We start from the raw sequence: 26377 nt of genomic DNA, 5'->3' as shown, positions 1-26377 counted from the left end.
TTTATTGTAAACTTAAAAATGTCGCTAGTCTGGTATCCCATAAAGCATTTATGGGACTTTATACATACAGTCTGCAATCTTGCGCGCACCTAATCTCTTTCACGAACCCTTGCACACAATTTAATGAAACTTCACACAAGTGATCAGTACCAACCCTAGTTGTGCTTGGTGCATGTTATGTTCTTTTAGATAAACTTTGTTTGTTTTTTTTGTCACTATACTACATACATAGAGCCTATATACATACGGTCCGCATAATTATGCAATCTTGTGTGCGTCAAATTGCAATGTACTGTGTCAGTGCGTGCGGGGGTACATTCATCACCTTCAGTGATAGCTCAAGTTTGACAATACGCATAGTTCACGTAGGACATGTCAGTGTTTCAATGCCTTACCTAGCAAAGACAATATGTCTTAAGGTTTGTGATTTCAGAACACTTCAGGTCGCATGCAAGCTGTCTGTACAGATATATTTCAGAGGCGATCACATTATTCGGTCGATTTTGAGAGACATTTGTAGGTAATTACAGTAATTTATTGCACGTCATTATTTTCTAAATTTAAGCTGTAAAACAGGTACTAGTAATTTAACACTAGCAATAGCATGACGCGAAGTCATTAATACAGTCATCGTTGCATGCGTCTGAACTGATCCAAATTTATTCGAGATGAATGTTCTTTTACACTGCCTGAGGTAGTTCTCAGACAAAGAAAATTCCTTGGAAATTTATCTTTATTTTTTGCATAATTTCGTAGTTGAATTTAATGGTTTTATTCTCTATTTTTAGATTGATTGTTTGTTACAATTTCTTTATTTCATACTTTTGCTTGTACATATATTTTTATTCATATTGTCAAGAAAGTAGCGTTGTTTGTTTCATCCTACACTCTCCTGGGTTTTTTTTTTACCAAACGAGTTGAATGTCGTAATCTCGAAATATGCCTTGTGCTTATCTCATTTAGTTGTAAGTTATTTACAAAAAAAATACCAACAAAAAACAACAACAAAACAACACACTGTTTATAGACGTTAAGCGTCCTGCGTTGAACTTTTCTCTGAACCTACTGGTCAGAATTACACCACATTTGGTCAGGAGCATCCTGAAATTGAGTTCTAAGAAGTTAATTCAAATGGTTTAGGTTGGCTCGGGGGGGGGGGGGGGGGGGGGGGGAAGCCAAAATTAGAAAAAAAACTTTTTGGTCTGAAGTATCGCTGAAAGGTCCTCTCCCAGCGCTGTTCAGCTGGGGCACTTCGGGCCCTTAGAGCTAAAACTAGAAAAAAAACAGACTTCTTTTCATGAATCGCCCCACTGACCTTCACTATACTTGGTGTGTAGCATTATTATAACATCGTCTCCGAAATTTAGTCAGATGGGAGCGCCTTACCCTATACAAAGGGCCGCTAGAGCTAGAAATATATATACCTTGAAACAACTGGTTCTCAAAAACCGCTGAAACTTTTTCCATCCGCTTTATTTCACTTTTAATGATCCCTTTTGTAATGTATCCTTGTTCCTTAAGGATTATGTTGATATATATCAAAGTTGTAATACTTCAGAGTGACGAGGGGCCGGGGTAGTCATGTTATTTCTTGTGTATAAAGCATATCTTGCTATGTATTTAGATTATAGAATGGCTCTATTGTGTGTAGACATTTACATCTAATGGTATAAACTTCAGAGCTACAAATGTACCTTTAACACATTAAGCCATGTATATTTTGCTCTCAATTATTTTTCACATTCTTATACTCGTCCAGCGTAACGCCTAACACTTCGTTCAATAAATAGGTGAAATGACAACAATTAAAATGTCTGCCAGCTTGCTTAGTTGCGTTACGTTCTATGCTTCCAACAGCTATTATAATATTTTGCTTTAAACGTACAATGACGTCAGTAGTAATATTTCATGCAATGTTAACAATTTTAACTTACTAACAAACAGCTCAAAGCAATTGATTGTTGGATACTATAAATGGCTTATCTACATAGTCCCTCACAGTTAAACTTAGATTTCGTACAAATAAATTAATTAAAAGACTGCACTATCACAATGTGCTGTACATTGTGACTGTTGTTGAGTTCTTTGACAAAGGTTGCGATGACAATTCTGGTTTTTTAAGATTAATAAAAGAATGCCTAGCCATATATTCTTGGTGTTATATATTTTATATCAAGATGTTAAGTTGGGTTTAAAGTTTCACGCACAGCTTTTAGTGTAAACGACTGTTCCAGTGACTGTAAATTTTGCTGTATGTATTTCAGAATTGGTCTTCCGGATATAGTTGTATACTTACTTAACAGCAAGTAAACAGTCTTCACCTAAAATTTAATACAACAAGCTGCGACTTTCAATATAACTTTGTATGAGTTTTTGTTTTCAAGCTACTCACAGCCCAGCAAAGGGTATGGCAAAATGAATGTTTGTTTTTCAGACTTTAAATGTTTATTACATTGTAGTGCATATATTCTTTATAGTAAACAGAACTAACAAATTAAAATAGTTAAATTCGATATAATACCGTAAAGGTGGTTTCTTTTATGCTTCTTGATGCGTAGCCGTATAGATTATTCTGTTATTCAGGTCATTCCTTAAAATGTATCATTGTGCATATAAACACTTAAAAAACAGCCATTTTCTCCATATTGGCAGACGCTTTTTACACCCAACGGTACAAACGTAGCATATCGCAAATCCAGCATAATCCTGAATGAATACCGAATCGTCAGTGTTGTCAATGAGCTATGCTCCCTCGCAGGATTTAACACTCACTTGTAATTATATATATCTAGTTTATAGACTTACGTAGTTTTTTTTTGTTTCTATCGCGCCATAGAAAAGCATCAGTATAATGAATTTTCAATAAAGCTACGTTATTTTTAAAATACAAGTTGTCTTCAATATCCGGTATTCAACGTCCACTGCGTACGGACGTGACATAAACTATGACGTCAGAAATGATGTTATAGTAATGATCATGTCTTTGTATAAAATGCTCATCGCTTCAAATTTATCGTGTTTGCTTAAAATTCTAGTAAATAATGTCTTAGCAGACACTAGAAGTAGAAAGAGCTATATAATAAAAAGAGTCTATATATATCATATAAAGCACACAGTCATGTATATTTGAAATTCCAATGAATATTGATGGAGCTAAGCGTTGGTGAGCGTTTTCCTGAAAAACATTCAATTAAGTCAAAGTATGTTATTTATGATAAAAAGATAAACTACAAATTACGCTTTAATACGTGAGTCCGAGCACTTCCTAAACACGTGATATTAGGTATAATGGAACTTGATTTCTATCGTAAAATGTTGAATGCTTATGCAAATTGGAAATCGATTATATCTCAATGGATCTTTCAGTTCTGCGATATTTCGAATACAAAATGCATATAACGTAATCAATTCATCTGTTTACTTAGGCCAAGTTTCAAAGGTGTAACCCGACACATATCACTATTTTAAGGATACATTATGCCCAAGTTTGATACTTATTTTAAAATTGAAATATTAACACTGAGCACATAATATCTACGTAAACATAAAATAGAAATGTTTTGTGTATTAACATGTCATGTATATTTGATTGTGGGGCGTGAGCCATTAAAGCAATTCCATCATATATATGGTAGACTGACAGGCAATATGTTCCACTAAACTGCAAACTGTAAGGTAATCAAAATCTAATGTAAATATCTTCAATTTTTATTACATAAATGAAAGAGAAGAACAATTCAAGGAAGCTCGAGCAATATGCATGATATAGTCAGCTGACTTCATTTTGAGATACAGTGTTATTTTCTCTCTGATATTTCGGTATATTGGAATATAACAGTACATTAAGCTCATTCTAAATATTTAACAAGTTCTACCTATGTTAAGTTAGTCTGATCTGACATCAAGCCTCCTGGTCAATTCTGTATGAACTGTTTGGCTAAAACATTCTTCCAATTACTTCTGCTAGAGAATAATACAGCCCAAACATTTATAGCACGAGATAAGATGTCTTAACTATATTCGTATTGTCTTAACTATATTGTAACTGTAGTTTGTCCTCTACATCAAACGAAAGTGCTTCAAGTACAAATTTCCGTGAAGCCATCTGGGAGAAATAAGAAATTTTACAACATCTTATAACACACTTCGATTCATACTTATCAGATTGCATGTCCTCAAATAAGATTTGTCGCATGTAAATGACACGTACCAGACTTGCCTTAAATAAGCGGGGATATTAGTAGTTTGAAGCGGGAAATAATTTCATATTTGACATTATTTATTTCTTTGGTCTCTCAGAGAAAAAAGCAATTTGTGCGAAATAACTCAGATGTGATGACGGGAAATAGTAACTTTAAGTAAACTTCAAAACAACATTTAAACCTATCCTTAGTTCATTTTCATATGCTTATATTGTATGTATTGTCAGCAAATGGTGTATTATAGATGATATGGTATCACAAACGTATTGAAAAGACGTTTGATTAATTGTAATTGACACTACATTTCGACACTTGTTGCATTCCGTTTTCTTTTTTATGAATAAATCATAATTATCTATCTATCCTTTGAGTAATAGGATTGCAGATGTACAACAACAATTATCTTAAATGACATGTAATATTTATCATTTTACATTAGCTTAAGATGATATCAGAGCATATTTACTACAACTTTTATAGTTTTCATGAAAACGATAACAATTCAAACACTTATTTCAACAATTGCTCATATTTGTATATTTGAGCCGTGCCATGGGAAAACCAACATAGTGGCTTTGCGACCAGCATGGATCCAGACCAGCCTGCGCATCCGCGCAGTCTGGTCAGGATCCATCCTGTTCGCTTACAGTTTCTCCAATTCCAATAGGCTTTAAAAGCGAACAGCATGGAGCCTGACCAGACTGCGCGGATGCGCAGGCTGGTCTGGATCCATGCTGGTCGCAAACCCACTATGTTGGTTTTCTCATGGCACGGCTCATTTAATTTCGTATCCATATTCAGAACTTTCGAAGCACACTCATTAAAAATTTCACCACATCGAAGTAATTTTAATATTAGTTTTACGTTTCATAAGACACATACTCTTTATATATGTCTTTGATATGTGTCTGAATCTATAAAAAATACTCATGCATAAAATGACTGAAAGGTAAAAATACAGTATATACATATCTAAATTCCGGTTTGTTATGTTAAACCCAATGTTTCCTCGTTTAGGTCAACCCCATTATTTTAACTGTGGACCATACGTCGCTTTTCAAGGAATTACACACTAGAGTATCATTGAAGGTTCCATGTGCACCACAGTATGAACACATCTGTGGATGTCTCTAAATTAGTTTTTTTACTTGTTACATGCGTTAACGTTGAGTTCTGCTCAACCCGGGGTAGAGGGTTTGCACGGTAGCATGTATTTCCACTACCGTCCATGACCAGGCTCAATTAAATTCTCATTTTTGTCGTATTGAGCGACCTGTAGTGTTTCAGCTTTTTCTATTTAATACATTTTGTTCTGTTATTTACTCTTGGCACATTTGTACAAGTTAGAGCAAACTAGTTGTTTTCCTTTACTATCTCTGGAACAGATACAGACATTATATGGGCAAACTACTTCCCATTTTCACTCGAGAAATGTACCTTCCAGAAATGTTTTTCTTGAGTATTTCTAGAACCGGTACGTGTATCATTGTAAAATTTTAAAAAGGCTTTCGGAATCATAAGACATACAAAGTCTTGTAACTTTGGCCTTCTTTCAATAAAATAATTTTCTTAATGTATATGGAAAATACACTGTCTGTCCGAATTGACAAAGTCTTGTAACTTTGGCCTTCTTTCAATAAAATAATTTTCTTAATGTATATGGAAAATACACTGTCTGTCCAAATTGTTTTCCTTGAATAGAATATACTCATCAGACAAGTTCACATACCAAGTCCAATAATTTTCTTACCTTTCTTTCAGCAAGATTATTTTCCCTTTGGCACTTAAAATACATCGCCAGACCCTAAATTATAAACCGTCACACTATTTATTTTTGACAAAACTATTTTCCATTTTGCACTTTTAAAATGTCCTACACCTATGAATGCATTTGACTGAATCTTAAAAATTGAGTTTTTTTTTAATAAGGACTAAATTGTTGTATTTCATTGAATATCTCTGAAACCAATAAAATATTGATTTGGATGATCACACACGCATCTGAGATCATACAGCGAGTTTTCTTAACAAGTGTCATTCATGTGACTGGTATTTTTTTTTTAAGAATTGCATCCCTTTACATTAAGGAAAGTTACATTACATCATCTGATTTGAATTCTGTTTAACTTAAAACATAGAAAGGATGCAAGGAGTAAAAATGTGTAGAGCTTAAGAACAAAAAATTATACATTGAAATGTTGAACATTTTACTCCCTATATGTTTATTTAACATTTTATGCAAATTTATTTAATTGAATTTAAGGTAACTTGCAATACGAGGTAGCAATAATAGAAAGTAAAATGCTCAGGAATCATATTTACATTGTCCATTAAAATTTGTCATTATTGTATCCCTTTCTGATATAATTTTGTGTACATTTTATACATTTAAGGAAATTTCATCCAATCCATTGCAGCTTGAAAAATTGCTCTTAACTCTAATTAGTAGTGAAAGCTGGAGAAGCATAACTTTGCATAATTATAAAACATATCCTTTATGATGACCTGTTCACTTTACCATCTTTCCGAATATTTTGCTTGTATTATAGGCCAAAAAGAACAATGTGAATAAATTGGACCTGGGAACTCCATTTGCGTAACATGTCATTTTCTAATTTTCTGTAATACGTAAAAGCAGTTCTGTTAGGCAGTTCTGTTAGGCAGTTCTGTTAGGCATGAATCACTCGTACTTAATAAGTTAGATCGGTAGAAGGAAGAATTAAGATATTTCATTTTACAACGCATAGTTAGGATTATTGTAGCTGGTACAATGCTTATGTCTTGTTGGTACATTGAATTAATATATACTTTTTGTTCGAAAAAAGTATACGGTATTTATAGAATCGCAAAAAGAAGAAGTAATGTTAATGCTCCTTATATCAGAAAGCAATGCATTAAACGTTTAAAAGATGTAGGATTATGAGATAATAATCGACAGAAAAATATTGCTATGCCTTTAAGACATGTGGAGAAAAGTCCATTATTATTCATTAGCACGTAGTAAAGATTATATCTCGGCCATTAAGGCATAAAACATAAAGTAGAAAATTATTAGCAAGTGCCAACTGTTTGATAGCAAATCAGCAATCATGCTATGAAGCGTTTTACAATAATGGTCTCTAGAACAGAACGTTTCCAATTGATATGACTACTAAACCTATTACAGTTAGCGCCAAGCATTTTTGCTGTTACAAATGATATATGATCAAGTAGATTTAGAGAGAAGAGTGCGAAACGGTTGTAACTCAAACATAAAAAAAATGAAATTAACATGTTTTGCAATAGATCAGTGTGCATTTTATACACAAGAACGTCAGAAAAAAGTTACTATTTCTAGTTGTACTTTGTATGCTCACACAATATACTGTATAACCGACGCATCTAAGAAGAAAACATTTTTACTATAAACAGACATTGTCTTCTTGTTAGAATGAATTCAAACAAACACAGTAATTTGATAGATTAATTAAGGGAAGGTGACTTAAAATTTTAGCTATGCAAAAGTTTACTATAGAGGAGGTCTGTATTGTATATTTAGAAATTTCTGGAACTGCAGTCGAAAAGGTGAAAGGGATACAGTAACTTTGATTGCCTTAGTCTATATGCAAATTACGTACATTTTTTTAAAGATATGGTAATCTCCTGAAGCAATGAAAAACTTCTTTCTACATTTTTTTTTTTGTGTTTGGGGGAAACAATTATTATATAGAAAATATAAATTGAAGATACATTTAGTATTTTATCTACGTGATTTAATCATCTATTTTGAGCCTTTAGATATTCTTGGAAAAGCTATTATATAATTATGGATGGTTCCGATGTTGTATTTCCCTAACGAATATTTGTTTATTTTTCTTAATATATTCTCTGCTAAATTTGCTCCAGATATCATCGCACATAGAAGATCTGAAACATTGCTGGTATTATAGTCTAAAATATTGAAATAAGAAGTCGTTAATCATTTATAAATTAACAAGCCTCAATCTATTAGAGAACTGATAGACCCCAAGCAAGCAATTTAAAGATTGCAATATTAATATATTATACTTCAAACAGATATAAATATTGAGATAGCAAAGATAAACAAGAAATATCTTTAAAAATGATGGTCGGCGAATTGTAATAAGGAAAGAAGTATGAATTTTTCATCTAACATTCATCTTTCATCTAACATTTTTCAAATTGCAAACTAAACACCGCACTTTAACAATTTATTTAATATAATAAATGGTTCTCTTTTAATTCTTCGCAAAGGTTTCGTAGGGTTGCAATTTTGTTTCGTTTATCTTTAGACGAATAATTACAGCAGTAGTTTGGTGAAGATTCATGAAGCGGTTCATGAAAAGAGATCATTAAACGTGTTTATATTTTTAGCTAAATTGGTCCCTATCCCCATTTGTAACAAAATAGCAGGAGACCTTACGATATTGTTACACATCGAGTTTGATAAAAATCCACTACATTTTAGTGGTTAATGCGAAGAAAGGCATATCTGCTTTTAGCTATAGTGGTCCCTAATTGGGCCCAAGTTCCTATATAAAATTTGGAAGAGGACCATATAATGATGCTCCAGACCAAGTATGACAAAGATCCACCAAGCTGTTCATGAGACGCTGTATAAAGGCATTTATAGTTTTAGCTCTAGCAGCTCCTAAAAGGGGTCAAATGTCCCAGCTGAACAAAGTTGGTTGCGGGCCTAATAAAGATGTTACAAATCAAGTTTGATTAAAATACATGAGAAAAAATCACTTAAAGGATTTTTTTTATTTATCATTTTTTATTTATTTCTAAAATAGGCCAACTGATCCCGCTTTAACAAATGCATATTCGCTATTCATCAATCTTTGGACAATGACGTCACACCTATAAAAAGTGAAGGTCAAACAAAACATACAATTGTAATTATTTCAATATTTCTGTTTCAGTGTAATGAGATTCAGTCATTATATAGCATATATATAATGAAACAGATTTCAGCTGAGTTCAATATTTGCATACCATACTAAAGAAAAATATTCATATATAATAAATCAGTTAAATAATTTATAACAAATGTATCAAAGCAAACAAGTACTCATTTTAATATGCAATCTGAATAAGTCACAAAAGCAAGAAACCTTTTCATATACAGACGACAATTGTAACAAGGAAAATCTTTTAAAAAGCACTTCTCTACATAAAAGACTCTTATCACACCCTTATTCATGTGATACGCAGACCGTATCCAGCTGTTTCTTTAATTTGATATATGTTGGTATTTGAACAGGTTTTTATCATACTTATCATTTTGAGATATATGAATATTCTTGCTAAATATACTGAGTCAAAGTTAACAGCGTCGTTTAGGATAAACGCTTTGTCTACATTTCACTCAGCGTAGCACAATCAACAGAGTGAAAGAAATTGACACTCTCGTCCAATCAGGCAGAGTGTTGCATAAATCTTCCATTTTGATAAATTATCTATAAAGCGTTATCAAGTAGTTTGATTTGCAAACTGAAGTCACGTGGCATAGGTAACGAAAACGAATTTAGACGGCGTCGCCGAAAAAGAGGTATACATTATATTTCATTTATACAGCGGGTGTTCAGATTTCTATGTCAAAGGTACAACACTGTACCAAGGTTGATATAAATCTTATATCTAAGACGAAAAGCTCCTATAAATGTTTGAACAAACTGAGTTTATACATAGGCAATGGGATTGATACACCAATTAACTTCCCTTCTTAACAAAAACAAAGTCCAGCGAAAATTGGATTGAATCTGAAAACGTACACAAAGCATCTTAAGGTAATATGTGCCACCTAACGATTTTCAACGGACTGTTATGAAATTTTGCCAAATTATAGATGACGATTTTTCCGATTGGCTGGTATTTTTTCAAGATTTTTGTTATTCTCCATTTTGCAGCTGTAAATCACTAACGTAATTTTTTCAGCAGAGCGCAAAATGACGTACTTGACAGATTTTTTAAGTAGCGTTTTTATATACAACAAAACTGCGGCAAAAATTCTTTATTTTCAAGTTTGTATTAAAATTAATCTCTCCAATGGTTTATAATTTGTTGAGTTTATCTCGACATCACATCGGAGGCAAAAGATTAATAAACCCAAAACGCGTAAAACTGACGTCGAGATTCAACCAAAATTTTGCGTAAAGACGCCCATATTTAAGAAACTGCCAGACATTATTTTTTAATAAATCTAAAAAGCGTACAAAATTTCAATCGCTATCGATTCCATAAAAGAAAAATGGGGGTCACCGTTTTAGATTTCGCTCTATTTACCGCGACGTTTCCCCTACCCCCGGTTAAAATACCGACGTCTTTATACTTATTTCGTAAATTTCCATTAAATAAATTCAGTTTCTGTTTCTGTTGGTGGATATAAATATATAAATAAAGAAATAAAATCACAATAATGATAAAATGAAGACGTTATTTCATGTTCTATACATACAAACAGACAGATTTTATCATAGACAACAACTTTGCTTTTATGTGTGTGCAAAGTGTTTTAACAGTTCTTTCTGAAATGAAAGAATGTTATGCTGTTTTTTTTTTTGAAGTACTTAATGCATGTCCAGATCCAGTGAGAAAGAAGCGTATCAGTTAAACATGAATACCATGAAAAAGGTTTCAAACTTTTTTTACTTACATCAAAATTAATGAAGCTTCAGCCAAGGTTATGCGATATGTAGCAAATATTTTCAAGTAATTTAAATGTCATTCATAATTATGTGAACTTTATAGATTTTTTTGAAAGATAAGACTTCTGCGACATTCTTGCTTTTAATAAGTCCGCCGTATAGCCACTTGACAGTACCCATTTTGATAATGTTTTAAAATTTCTCGGATGACTACAGCTGTAACAAAAATATTTCTTGTTTCCGTCATCGCGCAAAATGCGTAAGACAAAACACGTGCAGTTTAGCAATTATATTGTCCAAAAATGTGTATTTTAGTGCATTTAGAAAGTTTACGTTGTTTTTTTCTTCTGTTAACATCTGAAATGTTTTTGACAGTGATTGAAGGTCAAGGTCACCAATATATCTCAGTGGCTTCTGCAGATAATTACACATTAAATAACGTGTATTATCGCTATTCGTGCATAAAAAACATGACATTATAACTAAATGCATCGCTTCCATAGGTGATGACTTTACGTTTATTTTTTTATCTGTAATCAATTTAAGATAGCGGACAACTTATGACATTCGGCAGTTTCCGTATGATTACGTATTCTCTGTAAGAAAATTCAGCATTCTACGAACGTAAATGTAACTCAACGAGAACATTACTTTCCATAAGTACCGGGGCAATCCAAAGTCACACATAGAGACTACGTTTTGTTTGCTTGTTTTGTTGGGTTTAGCGTCATACCTACACAAATATAGGTAGTATGACGACTTTCCAGTTTTGATTAGCAAAGCGGATGATCCACATTTCATTGCCGTTTTCGTGCTGTCTCAATTAGCTATCAACTTGCTTGTTTGCATTTTAACCGCAAAAAATTAGTGTCCAAATATACATGAAGGACCGTTACACGTACAATACTTTCGTTCAATGTTGTATTATTATGGTACATTCGGATCAGACGTTCATCCATGTTTCTGAATAACAGTCCCGCTTATTAGCTGACATAAGGATATAATGTGTTCACTTTATTTCTACAACTAAATTATCTAACTAGTTAATACGTAAAAAAATCTTCAAATACATGCAAACGTGAGTTTTGTAAATCTACATCCAGAATCTTATTCGGATATGCGAACCAAATCACTCATTTGAAGTATTCTTTATCTAATCTGACTTTGTGTCATGCCTTCTATAATGAAATGTTATAATCTGCTACTTCCCGAAGGAGATGATGCTCTTTAAAAGTTTTGATTCCGTTGAAAGAACTCTCAACTAAGACACTTGCAATGATAATCGAAGTACGTGAAAAAAGATGAGATATGGCACAAATAAACGATTAATCATTTTACAAGTATAATAAGAACATGTTGTCGTTCAAAGTATATTAACATTCAAACAGTAGGTAAATAGTATTACTTCATATTGTCATTACAAATGTATGGATAAACAGATGGCCATTAACCGTAATCTGATATTTTTTCTATAAAATGAAGGGAAAGACTAGTTTCTCAAAGTAAACATAGAGCAAACATTAAAAGGATATCATATCTTGTGCTGTTTTAATCCACATTTAATTCTCTCTAAATAATCACCACAAAGTTGGATAAACCACCAAACCAACCTGATAAATTTTCTCTATTAGTTCTTGAATGCATATAATATCAGTGCAAAAACAAAGAAAAAATTATCAACGAAATACCGTTCAAACACACTGTATCTGCGGAAATATATGTTCAAACAGTGTCAGAAGTTTAATTATAAACCCGAGAGCTTTCGCCTTTGAAAAAGGGCCATTTTCAAGGGTAGCATAAATCCAAACAATAATGTCGTATATTCCGCCTTCATGTTCGATATATAAATACTAAATGAATAGATCGATGAACAAAATGCCATAAGATCTAGTTAATTAATAACAGATGCCAGGCATTTGTCGAAAAGTAGCACTTTTCTGAGTTGTTGTCGCATATTCTACTAGAACAGCAGCATGTGGTATGTTTTGAAAGTAGAAAATGGTGGTTATTTAAGAATAGAGTGCGTCTTCCTGGTTATCCGGTTTTTTTTCCTGAGAACGCTATGGGAAAAGAAAATGTATGATAAGATGTTAAAAAGTGTTATCAAACTAAAAACTATGTTCGATTGTCTGAAGTGATGCATTAAAATGTTTAACTCTTATCATGCTGGACACGATTGATTCTGCCTTTGCGACCGGTGCAGATCATGATCAGCGTGCACATCCATGCAGTCTAATCATAACTTGCACTTTTCGCCATTCAGTCCGTATATTTTTGGTATGCACCCATTTTAACAGTTAATGGTACTGTCCAAATTGAAACATGGACAAGTTCATTATAGAAATTTAGCAGGGTAAAATTAAATATATCGCAGCTGTTGGAGAATGTATAATTATAATAAATGTATAAGATATCATTCGTTCACTAATTTATCAAAACGCCGATGTCAACTTAAATTATGCATTTGATGAAAGTATTCTGATACTGTTGTACTGATTCAAAAATGCCGATGATAGTTTTTGTAACATAACTATTTTATCTTTAGAGCATTTTGTTTTGAAGAGTTTCGGCCGTAAACCAGTACCATCTCTGTGTCATATACAGATTAAATGCACAAAAAACGTCGGGACTGAATTTACAGTTTATATATACAGCTGGCGATAAATATCCCACGAACGGCAATATTTAAGTCATATTTAATATCTTAATCATTTTTATATAAAATCATAATGCTCTATTCAGATACAGCATTAAATAGTAAATAACGAGCTTCGTTATTATAAAATCTAAAGTTTCTTTTCTTCATGAATTTCATATTCAAAAGTATACTGCTGCATGTTTACTTATATACTTATTGTCAATGTACTTTGCAAGCAACTGAAACGAGTTGCATTAAAATACATGGACTCTTGAGAAATATATAAACCGATGTTGTTTATAAAACAATTTTAATGTTGTAGAGTCATGTAATTTTTGCTTCAAGCTTATTGTAACCACTCTCGAGTCCGCTTCCTGGAAAAACCAGTACTGGTGTTATATGAGAAGTCATGGCCGTGACCCCAATGGGCCTTGAACCCACGACCCCTGGATTGAGCGGCCGACACCTTATCCACTAGACCACCGGTATCGCTTTTAATGAACTGATAATATTTTTCCGCATGAAATTCAAGCACAATATGAATAGATTTTTCTAATGAAAAGCATCACACATTATTGTGATATATTGAAACTGAAACTGTTTTATTTGATTAAACGCCTATTTTTTATGTAAAACATATTCAGTGGCGTTTTACAAACACATATAAAAATTACGTCTAAAATTAAGAAATTTTAAAGATGTAAGAAATGAACGAGCATAACTATCATTGTGAATAAACTATTTAGTAAGTATTAAACAAAAGGTCAGACATCAGATATATTGCAGAATTACAGAAATTAGCATTGTAGATTCCTTCAGATAGAGTGGTTTCTTAGTATTTAACCTTTTAGAGCGGTTGTTAAAGGTCCAATACTAAGGAAAGTGAACATTTTAATTTCTTTTAAAAAGCACAGAAACTATTTCATTTTATTGGAAAATGAAAGTTGGTATGTAGAAATTCGAAATAAATCGCAGTATATGTACAATTTTTTTTCTATGAAGTATGAAGAAAGTTAAAAAGACCTGGGGGGTCATTCTGTCGATTCATTGAAATTTCAACATAATACACATACATTTCTTTGAGTTCCAAAGACCTTCTGTAAATTTTGACCTGCCAATCTTCATTATTTAGTGTCTTGCAGAAGTCTATGCACTGGCTATGAAAAAAATTGCCAACTCACTTTCCCTTAGTAATGGACCTTTAAGTGCGTTGCAGGAAATCCCTCTAAATGACGGATAATTCGCCTTAGTTTATAAAGTGAAAAAATATCGTGCATTAGCTCTAATGCGTCTGAAGTACAACCAATGAATATACTTTTATTATGCATTTTCCTCCTAGCCTCAATTAGCTTCCGAATACACTTATTTGTTCCAGTCTGTGTGTTATTTACTTAACATGTGCTTAATGCATTGCATACGATTTACAAACTTTTATCAATTGAAAACGTTCTACATTGAATGACACGAGAATCATTAAAACCTTAAACTTGTTAAAGACAAGTCTGAAAATATAGCGTCTGAAATTAGATAATTGATCTTGTTAGCTATATAGACGACGAAAAACGGAAATTGTGGTGCCATATATCTCTTATTATACTAAATGTTGTCCGCCTTGGTGAAATGGAGGAAATAATTATATGTTAGATTCTTTGAAATGTCCTATCATCAATAGAACTAATAAAAGGGCTTTTATAGAGGTTTATAAGGTACGATTTATGTTAATGTCTGCCCTGTTATTCGCAACTTAACTGCAATACGCATATATATGTTTAAGGTTTGACATGAACTTGTATCTATAAGGCTGGAGCATTTACTATCAGCTGTTTTAGCTCACCTGAGCATAAAGTGCTCAGGATGAGCTATTGTTATCGCTCACCGTCCGGCGTCCGTCCGTCCGTCTGTACGACCGTCCGGCGTCCGTCCACACTTTCCTTTAAACAACATCTCCTCCTAAACCACCAGGCCAATTTTGATGAAACTTCACATGGATGTTTCTAGGATAATTTTCTTTAAAACTTTCAAAAAAAAAAAATGAATTCCATACAGAATTCTGGTTCCCATTGCAACCGAAAGGAAAAACTTTTAAAATCTTCTCGTCCAAAACCACAGGTTCTAGGGCTTTGACATTTGGTATGTAGCATCTTCTAGTAGTCCTCTACCAAGATTGTTCAAATTATCTCCCTAGGGTCAAATGATGCCCCGCCCTTGGGGTTACACTGTTTATATAGACCTATATAAGGAAAATTTTGAATATCTTCTTGTACAAAACCACATGACCTAGAGTTTTGATATTTGGTATGTAGCATCGTGTAGTAGTTATGTACCAAGATCGCAAAATAATATCCCCTGGGGTTAAAACTTGTCTCAAACTATAAGACCCAGAGCTTAGATATTTATTATATGGCATTCTCTAGTGGCTCTCTACATTAATTGTTCAGATCATGACCCTGGAGTCAGAATATGCCACGCCCGAGGGGTCCCTTGTTTTACATTGATTTATATAGGAAAAATTTATTATTGATATGTGAAGTTGTATACCCGGACCCGGTCACCCCCACCGACCTACTGACCTACTTTCTTGTTTTTGAAGGTACAGCATAGAAATTTAGACCACGTGTATAACTTTTGATAATTTTTGATACAGATTTCAATACTCATCTTGAATAGTCTTAACCTTGATCTACTGACCTACTGTCTCATTTTGGAAGGTACACCATAGAAATTTGGACCACATGTATAACTTTTGATACAGATTTCAGTACTCATCTTTAATATTCTTAACCTTGACCTGCTATCTACTTTCTTGTTTTTGAAGCTACAGCAAAGAGATTTGGACCACCTGTATAATTGTTTAGCATATTTCAGTAGTTATCTTGAATCTTTACCATGACCTGCTTACCTAGCTTTTTTTAAAAGCTTTAGCAAAGAAATATATTCAAACAAGCAAATACACTCAGGTGAGTGATATATGGCCATCATAGCCCTCTTGTTATGTATATGCTTTTGTTTCTAATACATATGACTGGCAGTTTACACTTTAATTATTCCAGGTTATTGCAATTTAACATGGGATGAGATGTTATGTTGGGACGCTGCTGTTGCCGGAAGTGTTGCCAAGCAGACATGTCCGCCTTACGTTGAAGATATAAGTAGAACAGGTGTGATATTTGTTTAGCCTCAGTCTTTTAAAATGAGTTGAAATAGCATGTTTGGAATAAAGCCAGAAGTAAAGCTGAATATATTATGAAAATATTATTGAGACTTGTAAGAAAAATATAAACTACAATAAAATGTTATAGAATAAAATTAACATTTGGTGAGATTTAAGATGCAATCATAGCTTGAAATAATAATAAAAAAAAATAATAATAAAAATCATTCTGAAGAATAAGTTCCATATTGAATACATGTTTCTGAACGAGGTGTTGTGATTTATTTGTCCGTTCAGTTTCACTTTTTAGAAAGTTTCTCTGATTAAAGATTTAGTACTAGTGGGCATTAGTGTTGCACGTTTCATAAACCCTCATGAACATATTATATACAACAGATTTTGTAGTTTTTGCATAGTTGCATTTTGAACTTTTACGGTATCTTTCAACAGAGTGACATACTTTAAAAGCAAACCGTGACCGAATAACATCGAGAGTAATTTAAATAAATTTCTGTTAAATTATTTTGAAAAATAGCTATGTAGTAAATAAATTGTTATATGTTTAGTTTATGTTATTGTGTGTATAAGAGATATTATATCATACTTTCCCAGAATCATGCAATTGGACTCTTTGATGAAAAAATCGCTGGAATATAGATTACATTGTACTTACAAGCACCCATTCCTGATAAAAATGTTTCTTTAATGTCTTGGAAATAAAAGCATCTTTAGTATATGTAAAATATATTCATCATAATCCCTTAACCTTTTAATGGAGCTTTAAATATTTCAGAAGACCATTTCATCTTAAGTCATCTTGTTATTACGTGATAAATGAAAAAACGCGTATAGCACTAATGGCAGGAGCAGCTGTCTCACTGTAAAATAATGATGACATTATCTTTTAATAAATGCTCGGGCTGTCTAAACATTCCTTTTGTCGTGCGGAGCATACTTAAAATAATATCATTGTCAATTTCATGTGACCGTTTCTACTATAGACAAATTACTTTACAGGGAAACGGGAATTATTGATATTCCACGTTAAAAATATCTGGTAATGGATAGAACGTAGAAATAAAAAACATATCCGACTCAATTTGATTCTCTTTTTATTCGTCTAGTTTTGAAAAGACGTCAGACTATTTGAACGGAGACATTTTAGATAAGGATGCATGTTGTTTACAATTCCGTTTAACGTAAATCTTAGTATTGTTTACTTTAAATGTATTTCTGTTTTTTATCGTAATCCAAATATTGTTTCCATTGCGATGGTTTTTATTAGAATATGTGTTAAATCTTTTCAACCCAAAGCACAAGTCATTGCGGTTTACAAACACACAGTGCATTCCATGGTATTGGCAGCGGTCGTTGACATGGATACATTATCTTTTTAAAGCTCTCAGGGTGTTAAACATTGGAAAGTGAAGAGAAATACAAAAATCGGTACAAAAAGTATTTGCATTTCGAAATGGTTTGACAGACATCTGTCTGAAATATTTGATCTGAAGCAGATAAGGAAACTATCGGTGCCAATATTACCCTATTAATCGACTAGTTGTTGTTCTAATGAATACGTTGTAGACAAGACAGAAAAAAAATTCCAATAATAAATTCATGTCAGATACTTTTGATTGTTTCAGTGCTGGTAGCACTGATGTACGTGTATAAATTTGCAAATTTGAGAAACCGGTTAAATAGTTAGAGCATTGCTTTGCACAATACAAATATATATTAACTTAAAGAACTTAACATGGCTGAACAAGACGATTGTATAGGCGAGTTCAGCATGACGTTTCAGCTCGATAACTGTTACATGATGAACGATGTTTTGTAGTACTTTTATATGAAGTTCTTATTTGTCTTGGTAAACATGGTAAAAAAGTACAATTCAAGTCGACAAGACGCGTTATCTAAGCTACAGATGATCCAAACGTAAATGTCTAATAGACGAACAGTGCATTAAGCGTTAATTCACGTTAAATTATTATGCGGGCCTTTTGTCATTACGCGGCTTTTATCATTCATTTTGCATTAATATGCAACTACTGAATTATCCAAAATGGAAATAACCTATTAATGTTTTGTATATAATAGGGCTGTATACTGCACAATCACTAAAACGTCGGTATTTGATAAGTTTATGTTGCTCCTCTTCTTATGACAGAGTTGGCTTATCCCTCATCAAGATCATTGTATCCAAATGGACCATGCGTTTACATGTCTTGTACAAGTGTAAACTGCTTTTGCAGATAATGTAATTCTATCATGTACGTGTTACATAAGTGGTTACTCAGACTATCTGTATTTGTTGTTACTTTAGTATAGGTTATATATCATTTATTGACATTCTAATGCAATTAAGTTTGCCGAAATGAAGCGCAGCGTAGTGAAAGGCAAACCTTAATGCATTAGAATGTCAATAAATGATCTATAACCCACTTATAGTTAAAACGCCGTTTCGTTTTATTGAAAGGTTAAAGTAACACAAATCTCCGTTTGAAGTAAACTAAACCGCGCCTTCTTCGTTCTCTTGGATTTCATTGGCTAGTCTTACACTCATGATCAAGGAGTACATGTTTATCACAAGATCATTTTCTAATTTTAATTGCAGCCCCTATATTAGAGAGTTGCTCAGCCTCTTTGAATGTTGTTGATTAAAAGTATTTATGAATCCCAATTACTTTAAATTTGAATCACTTCGTGATTAAGCAACATCTCCTAAACTACCAGGCCAATTTTGATGACACTTCAAAGCGATGGTCCTTTAAAGATGTTCAAAGAATTGAATTCCCTACAGAAAGGAAAAAACTTTAAAAATCTTCTTGTCCATAACAATCAGTCCTAGGGTATGTGGTATCATCTAGTTGTCCTCTACCAAGAATGTTCAAATTATCCCCCTAGGGTCAAATATGGCCCTGTCTTTGGGGTCACGTGGTGTATAGAGAATTATTTAGGGGAAAATTTGAAAATCTTCTTGTCCAAAGCCACAGAGCCTAGGGCTTTAGTAGTTTGTATGTATCATCATCTAGTGCTCCTCTACCAAGATTGTTCAAATTATCCCTCTAGGGTCAAATATGGCCCCGCCCTGGGGGTCACATGATTTATATAGACTTATATTGGCACAAACTTTGAAAATCTTATTTTTCAAAACCACAGGACCATGGGGAATGATATTTTGTATGTAGCATCATTTGGTGGTCCTCTACCAAGATTGTTCAAATTATTCCTCTAATGTCAAATATGGTCCACCCTGGGGTCACATGGGGAAAACTTGGAAAATCTTCTTGTACAAAACCACATGGCATAGAGCTTTGATATTTGGTTTGTAGCGTCGTGTAGGATCTTTTTACTAAGATTTTTCAAATCACCCCCTGGGATTAAAACTGGCCCCGCCCCGTGGACACATGGTTGAAATAGACTTGTATAGGGAAAAACCTTTTTAAAAAATTCTGAAACCATAAGGTCCAGAGCTTAGATATTTGGTATATGGCATGCTGTAGTGATTCTCTACCAAGATTGCTCCAGTGATTCTCTACCAAGATTGTTCAAATCATGACCCTGGGGTCAATATAAGACACTCCCGGGTAGTCCCTTGTTATACGAAGACATGTGTTTTTGAAGTTGACCTACTTTCTTGTTTTGGAAGGTACAGCATAGAAATTTGGACCACTTTTATAACTTTTGATACAGATCTCAATACTGGTCTCTAATATTCTTAACCCTGACTTACTGACCTACTTTCTTCTTTTTAAAGTTACAGCATAGAAATTTGGACCACCTGTATAATTTTGATACAGAAATAGTCTTAATCTTGACCTACTGTTGTTTTTGAAGGTATAGCATACAAATTTGGACCACATATATAACTCTTGATACAGATTTCAGTATCATCTTTAATATTCTTAACCTTAACCTACTGGCATATTTACTTGTTTTTGAAGCTACAGCAAAGAAATTTGGACCACCTGTATATTTTTAAGAGATTTCTATATTTATCTTGACAATGATCTACTCACCTATTTGTTTTTGTTTTTGAAGCTTTAGCAAAGAAATTTGTGCGGCCATCATGGCCCTCTTGTTATCCGTTATGAAATATTATGAAAATAAGGTGGTTATTTTTTGAAAATTCTTCGCTTGTCATTGGATAAAATAGATGTTTGAATGATAAAAACAATTATTACTTTGATGGGGTCTAATTTTGTAACTATATTGGTTTTTACTCATATACATAATAATGCAATATAAGTTGTGAAAATAATCATTATCGCTTCAAAACGATGTTAAGTTGTCCTGACTTCTTGCCCTTGATTTTATAAAAGCTGTCATAGAAGTTGAAACTCCGTGAGAAGATAATACCACATTTGTAATAAGGTAGTACAACTCCCGTCTTATGTGGTAATGCTTAGCTGCTGACATGCTTTTCATTATTAACAAACTGAGGCATACACGATGAGTCTCCATTGGAAAAGTGTGTACATTGTCAAGTATATTTATGAATAATTATTGTGCTATTGTCGGAAACAAAAATTGTGTACATTTCATTTAAGATTCAAGCATTTTATTTAGAACTTCATAATGCCTCTGTTTATAAGGTGGCTGCCACATTTTTGTTATGAACCTGAAGTATATTGATTTCTCGTTAAATCCTATTTTTGATAATTGCTTGATAGTTGCTTTCTCTAATATATGTCAAACGTTTGAACGTTGATTAATATAGTAGAAAGTTTAATTGAACCAATTGTTTTTATCATTTTCCTTTATGACCCTAACTTCACAATTTCAAGTGCAGTAATGAAAGTACTGCTTTTCTAATAATATATTATGTATAACATATATTTGGACAGTCGTTTCATTTGATCTTTACATAAAATTAAAGCCTTATGGAACTTTTACTTTATGTATACGTATGAAAATGAAAATAAGTATAATTGTTACTACAGTTCAAATCACAGACACAAAAGTTAATGAAAATGACTTACACAGCAATAGAACAAGAAGTTCAATTTATATAAGGTTGTGTAAAATGCAAATATTCTGGCGAAATACAACTATCACAAAATATCAACCAACAAAAGGACAGATTTACATAGAGTACTTATACAATCATATAATAGCATTTTTAATTTGTAATTCTAATTAATAAATTGATCTGAAATGTTTCGATACGTTAGTGGGTATTCTATTCTCGGATCCAGTTGGACCACAAATTTGGGAATATTTTAACTATATTTTGTAGTAATATCTCTTGAAAAACTTTCAAATTATCAGTTCTCCCAAAACGTAACAATGATAAGTATTGAACATTGGTACTGTATACTTACATTTTCACGTTAAAGTAGTCAGAAGACGCGTCAAACTTGCTGCCACGATCAGCAGTGGCAAAGTTAATGCGTTTTGATGTCTAAAGTGGTAAAAACAATAATTTCCATATAAAAGTAAACTATCGTTCTGATTATCGTGTATGTTACATATATGATGTCGTCATAACAAACAGTTAAAGGGTCCCGCTTTGACCCCACAAAATCAAAACCGTAAGTTTTAAAAATTCCAGAAGTTAATTGATATATTTCCGTCGTGTACTTTTCAAGTATGTAGAGTGTTTTGTTTTATGCTGCTGTCTTTACCTTTTTCCTTTCATATGAAAAAGTGTCTAATTATAATATACTGTTATAGCGGACATTATTATAACGACAATAGTTTTCAACCATTTTAAATAAATACAGAACATATTTCTGTCAGTTTGTACATTATTTTGATATTAAACTCTATGATGTCCATTTATTTTATATCAGGTTTTATAATATCTAGGTCTTGCTTTCCGTGACTGTGGTGAGGACGGTATTTGGATGCATCCTGACCCTGAAACAAACATTACGACAGGTTGGACAAATTACACCGATTGCTTCAAGGAAGATCCAGCATTTGCTTCTATCAAGGTATAAACAGATTCAAAATAAAAGAAGAACAGAATTTTTATTCATTATTTTATTGAATGTGAAATGATGTAACTTGAAAAAGTCTCAACCGCTAGTAATGATGTCGTTACCAAGCCACTTACTTAGGTCAACCGTACAGCATCACGCCTGAAGTTCCCGTAAAGGATGGAACCGCTTGAGTTATCTGACTTTATAAGTTAGACGTAATTACATATGTTTAAGAAATAAGGTCATCTGAATTAATTGTTTCCGCTGTTGAATACCTGTACTCCAAACAATACATTTTGGATATTATATGATATTTATCCCTTATGCGGGACGTGATTGTTCTTTTCTTCATGTGAACGAAAACTGCGCCTTACTTTACAGTCAAAACTTTTTTCAAATGACTTTACGTAAAAACTAAGACTTAACTTAAATATAATAAACCTAACAGTTTGCCTTCTTTTGGAATGTAAAACATGTTGCAATTGGACACTCGTGTACAACCATGGAGTCACAATTCCTGAAATACTTAGTCATAGCTGTCCCCTTGTTTCAGAATGTAAATGTCCGTTTTGTATTTTTTATATACTTTAGGCAATGTGAATTCATCGAAAGACCTTCCAAAATGTATATTTTAGATCAAAATATTATAATCTAATATGTAACAGAATCCGTGAATATAGATATCTGACCAAGTTAATTGGATTTCCAGTTTTCAGGTATGCAACGTTGTGTCTTACTGTAAGGCTTAATTGATTTAATTCCACAATGTTAAAAATTCCTACACATTTTCTTTTCAACCAAAGTGCTCTGGTGAGCGAAAAGCGTTTGAAACGAACCCAAGATGTCATATTATAGTTTCAAAATGGTGTCTAGAATCGTCTGGTACAAGTCTAGAATTGCCGGACATTATTGGAATTCGTAAAATGCACAGGACAATTCTAGAACGGTCCATATTCTCATACTGCGTGGAAGATATACATAATAAGACGTAAGACGGCTAATGTTGATCACACCGCGCCGCTTAAACTGAAAAACCTTTGGGATTTGGGTACTTAGTTTGGCTGAAAAACTCCCGTTGTGTTATGTGAAAAGGATAAGACACCATTTTGAAACTATAATAAGACATTTTAGATATTTAGTTACACTTATTTATGTATATCGAGGAGTTCTTAATACACGTCTGATTTTCACTAGAAGTACTTTTAAAACTTGATTTTCCTATACTGGTTGCCCAAACAATATAGCGTTATGTTAGCATAAGCATAGATTAAATTTACACATTATGCATAAGGAATAATATGAATACAAGCTCTCTTGTATTAAAGTTGTCAGATATATGTACCGAATGCAAAATGTAAAGTTAGAAATTATATTGAAATCAAAAGAAAAAGTCCACGTTTTAAATACTTTTATATTAAGGGGGCGTAATTACAAAATTACATAAAGAGCGATAAAATATACATTTCCTATCAGGATGTATTTAATGTGTCTTTTTTGTTTTTTTAAACAGATCTCTAACAGAACATATGAAAACTAAAAAATGTCATAAAATGTTGCTCGAATGTGATTGACCACCTTTAAGGGTTGGTATTATGACACACCAGAGTATTCGAATGAGCTTAAATAAAAGATAATACATTTTATGCGTATTTCTCTGTCAAATAACCTTCGCATGCTTCTTATTATCCCCCGCCGATGAAATCGGGAGGGGGTATTGAAATGGCGTTGTCCGTCCGTCCGTCCGTCCGTCCGCAGCCATTTCTCAGTAACTATCTGGTAGAATTTCATACAACTTGAAATAAACATGAACCAACATACTGCGATGATGCCCGTCAAGATTTTTTTTATTGGTCAATTTCCCTTAGAGTTATTGCCCTTGATTTAATGAAAAATGTCCGTCCGCAGCCATTTCTCAGTAACTAGCAGATAGAATTTCATCAAACATGAAATAAACACGAGCCAACATACTGCAAAGATGCCCGTCAAGTTTTTTTTTGGATTGGTCAATTTCCCTTAGAGTTATTGCCCTTGATTTAATGAAAAATACATGTCTGCAGCCATTTCTCAGTTACAAGTTTGTAGAATTTCATGAAACTTGAAATAAATATGAACCAACATATTTATATGATGCCCGTCATTTTCTTTTTTGATTGTTCAATTTTCCATAGAGTTATTGCCCTTTAGTTGTTTAAAAATCCACAGATTTGTACATAACAAACCAACCAATTGGAAGAATTTCATTAAACTTCTTTCATTCTTTTCCATGAACATTTATTATAAACATGTGAAGTTGTGTACCCACACCTGGTCGCCACCTTGCCTTGGTCGCACCCCCTCCCCAACTCTCTCCCCTCCTCAATGTTTTTTGTCCATTTCTTTTTTTTTCAAACCTCATTTATCAACATGCAAAGTTGTACAATTCTCTCACCTCACTCCTCCACCCAGTCATGCTCACCACCCTGATCATGCATTTCCCCCTCCCCCACTTTTTTTTTTCTTTTTTTTTTTCATTTTGAATTTTCCATCAATATTTATAATCAACATGTAAAGTTTTGTACCCCCCCCCCCCCCCCCCCCCCCCCCCCCCCCCCCACACCCCCCAAAAAAGCATTCGTTTTCTGTTATTATAATAATTTGATTTTAACTAATGAAATTATTTGCTTCTTTGTAACATTCTTAACTTTTTGCCAGATGTATTTTTTTGCCGTTCCTCACCACAGACCCTTTCGGCGGGGGATACCAATTCATCGAATTTGCTTATTACTTACTACCAGTGTACACTATATAACAAGTGTCCTATGCAATTAGAAAGGTTCCGATTCCAGTAATTGTATGCGAACGCATACGTGCAGAAACTCCATCAACATAATATTAAGCATCTGCTTATACCGCTATATTGTGCAACAGCTTTGGCCTTTTCCTATCTATTTGATTTATTCGAAATTAACTTAGAAATACCAACGTTATAGTTCAGAAAATCATCATCAAACTCTTCCACCAAAATGTTAATTAGAAAGTTTAGAAACCAAGATACTGTCGAAATGTCTTATTAACACAAGTATCACATCTTACTTTATCAGAGTCGATTTTCACTTTGTCCAAATACTTAAAATGCGCACCGACTATTATAGAATTGACCTGCACGTTTTCAAAATTCCAACATTGCCGGACATTATTGGAATTCTTAAAATGCGCAAGAAAATTCTAGAACTGTCCGTATTCTCATAATGCGCATAACAATATATCTAAATAATTATATAAAGTAAAATGACACGGTTATTTCATATTTGGATCAGTTGATTCTGTTGATTTATCTTAGAAAAAACAAAACGAAGAAACATATTTAACATTCTTTATCTATTGAATTAAAGGAGACAATGATATTTCAACAAGAATACATGTAATTTTACATTTCCGAATTCCCTTGGGTAGTTAAAATTTATTTCATGGGAGCTAAATGTCTTGCAATCAGACTGCTAGAAGTAATGTGTGTAAGTGTTACCACCAAGTTTAATTTGATATAATACATGTACGACGTTCTCACGAGTGCACGCACATATTGCCCAATGACGATAACGAACGTCTCTAAGTTTATTCAGTTGTAGAATTCTTTCTTGAAATAGCTATAAACTTGAATTGTCTGAACAATATCCAGCCTGTTTCTTCCTTAGACAAAATATGTATCATCCTGTTTCTGTCGGTTTCAGCATGATCTGACAAGAATAGAATTGATGTCAAATATTGGATACGGTATATCTCTTGTATCCCTGGTGATAGCCGTGCTTATTATGTGTCTATCCAGGTAGGTG

At 33.1% G+C, this 26377-nt stretch overlaps 1 protein-coding gene across 1 annotated transcript in view; it reads left to right on the top strand.

Annotated features, from left to right (window-relative positions):
• The window catches only part of LOC123531566 (parathyroid hormone/parathyroid hormone-related peptide receptor-like), a 111894-nt gene that overhangs the window by 75072 nt on the left and 10445 nt on the right, over positions 1-26377 (top strand). Inside the window, exons 3-5 of the mRNA XM_053517988.1 lie at positions 16541-16648; positions 22453-22580; positions 26276-26370. Coding sequence (XP_053373963.1) covers positions 16541-16648; positions 22453-22580; positions 26276-26370 — 331 coding nt within the window. The remainder of the gene's footprint in view (positions 1-16540; positions 16649-22452; positions 22581-26275; positions 26371-26377) is intronic.

The sequence above is a fragment of the Mercenaria mercenaria genome, chromosome 11 (assembly GCF_021730395.1).
Source record: "Mercenaria mercenaria strain notata chromosome 11, MADL_Memer_1, whole genome shotgun sequence".
NCBI lineage: Eukaryota > Metazoa > Mollusca > Bivalvia > Venerida > Veneridae > Mercenaria > Mercenaria mercenaria.
The sequence above is the reverse complement of the archived record's forward strand: the minus strand, read 5'-3'. Positions and strand labels throughout refer to the sequence as shown.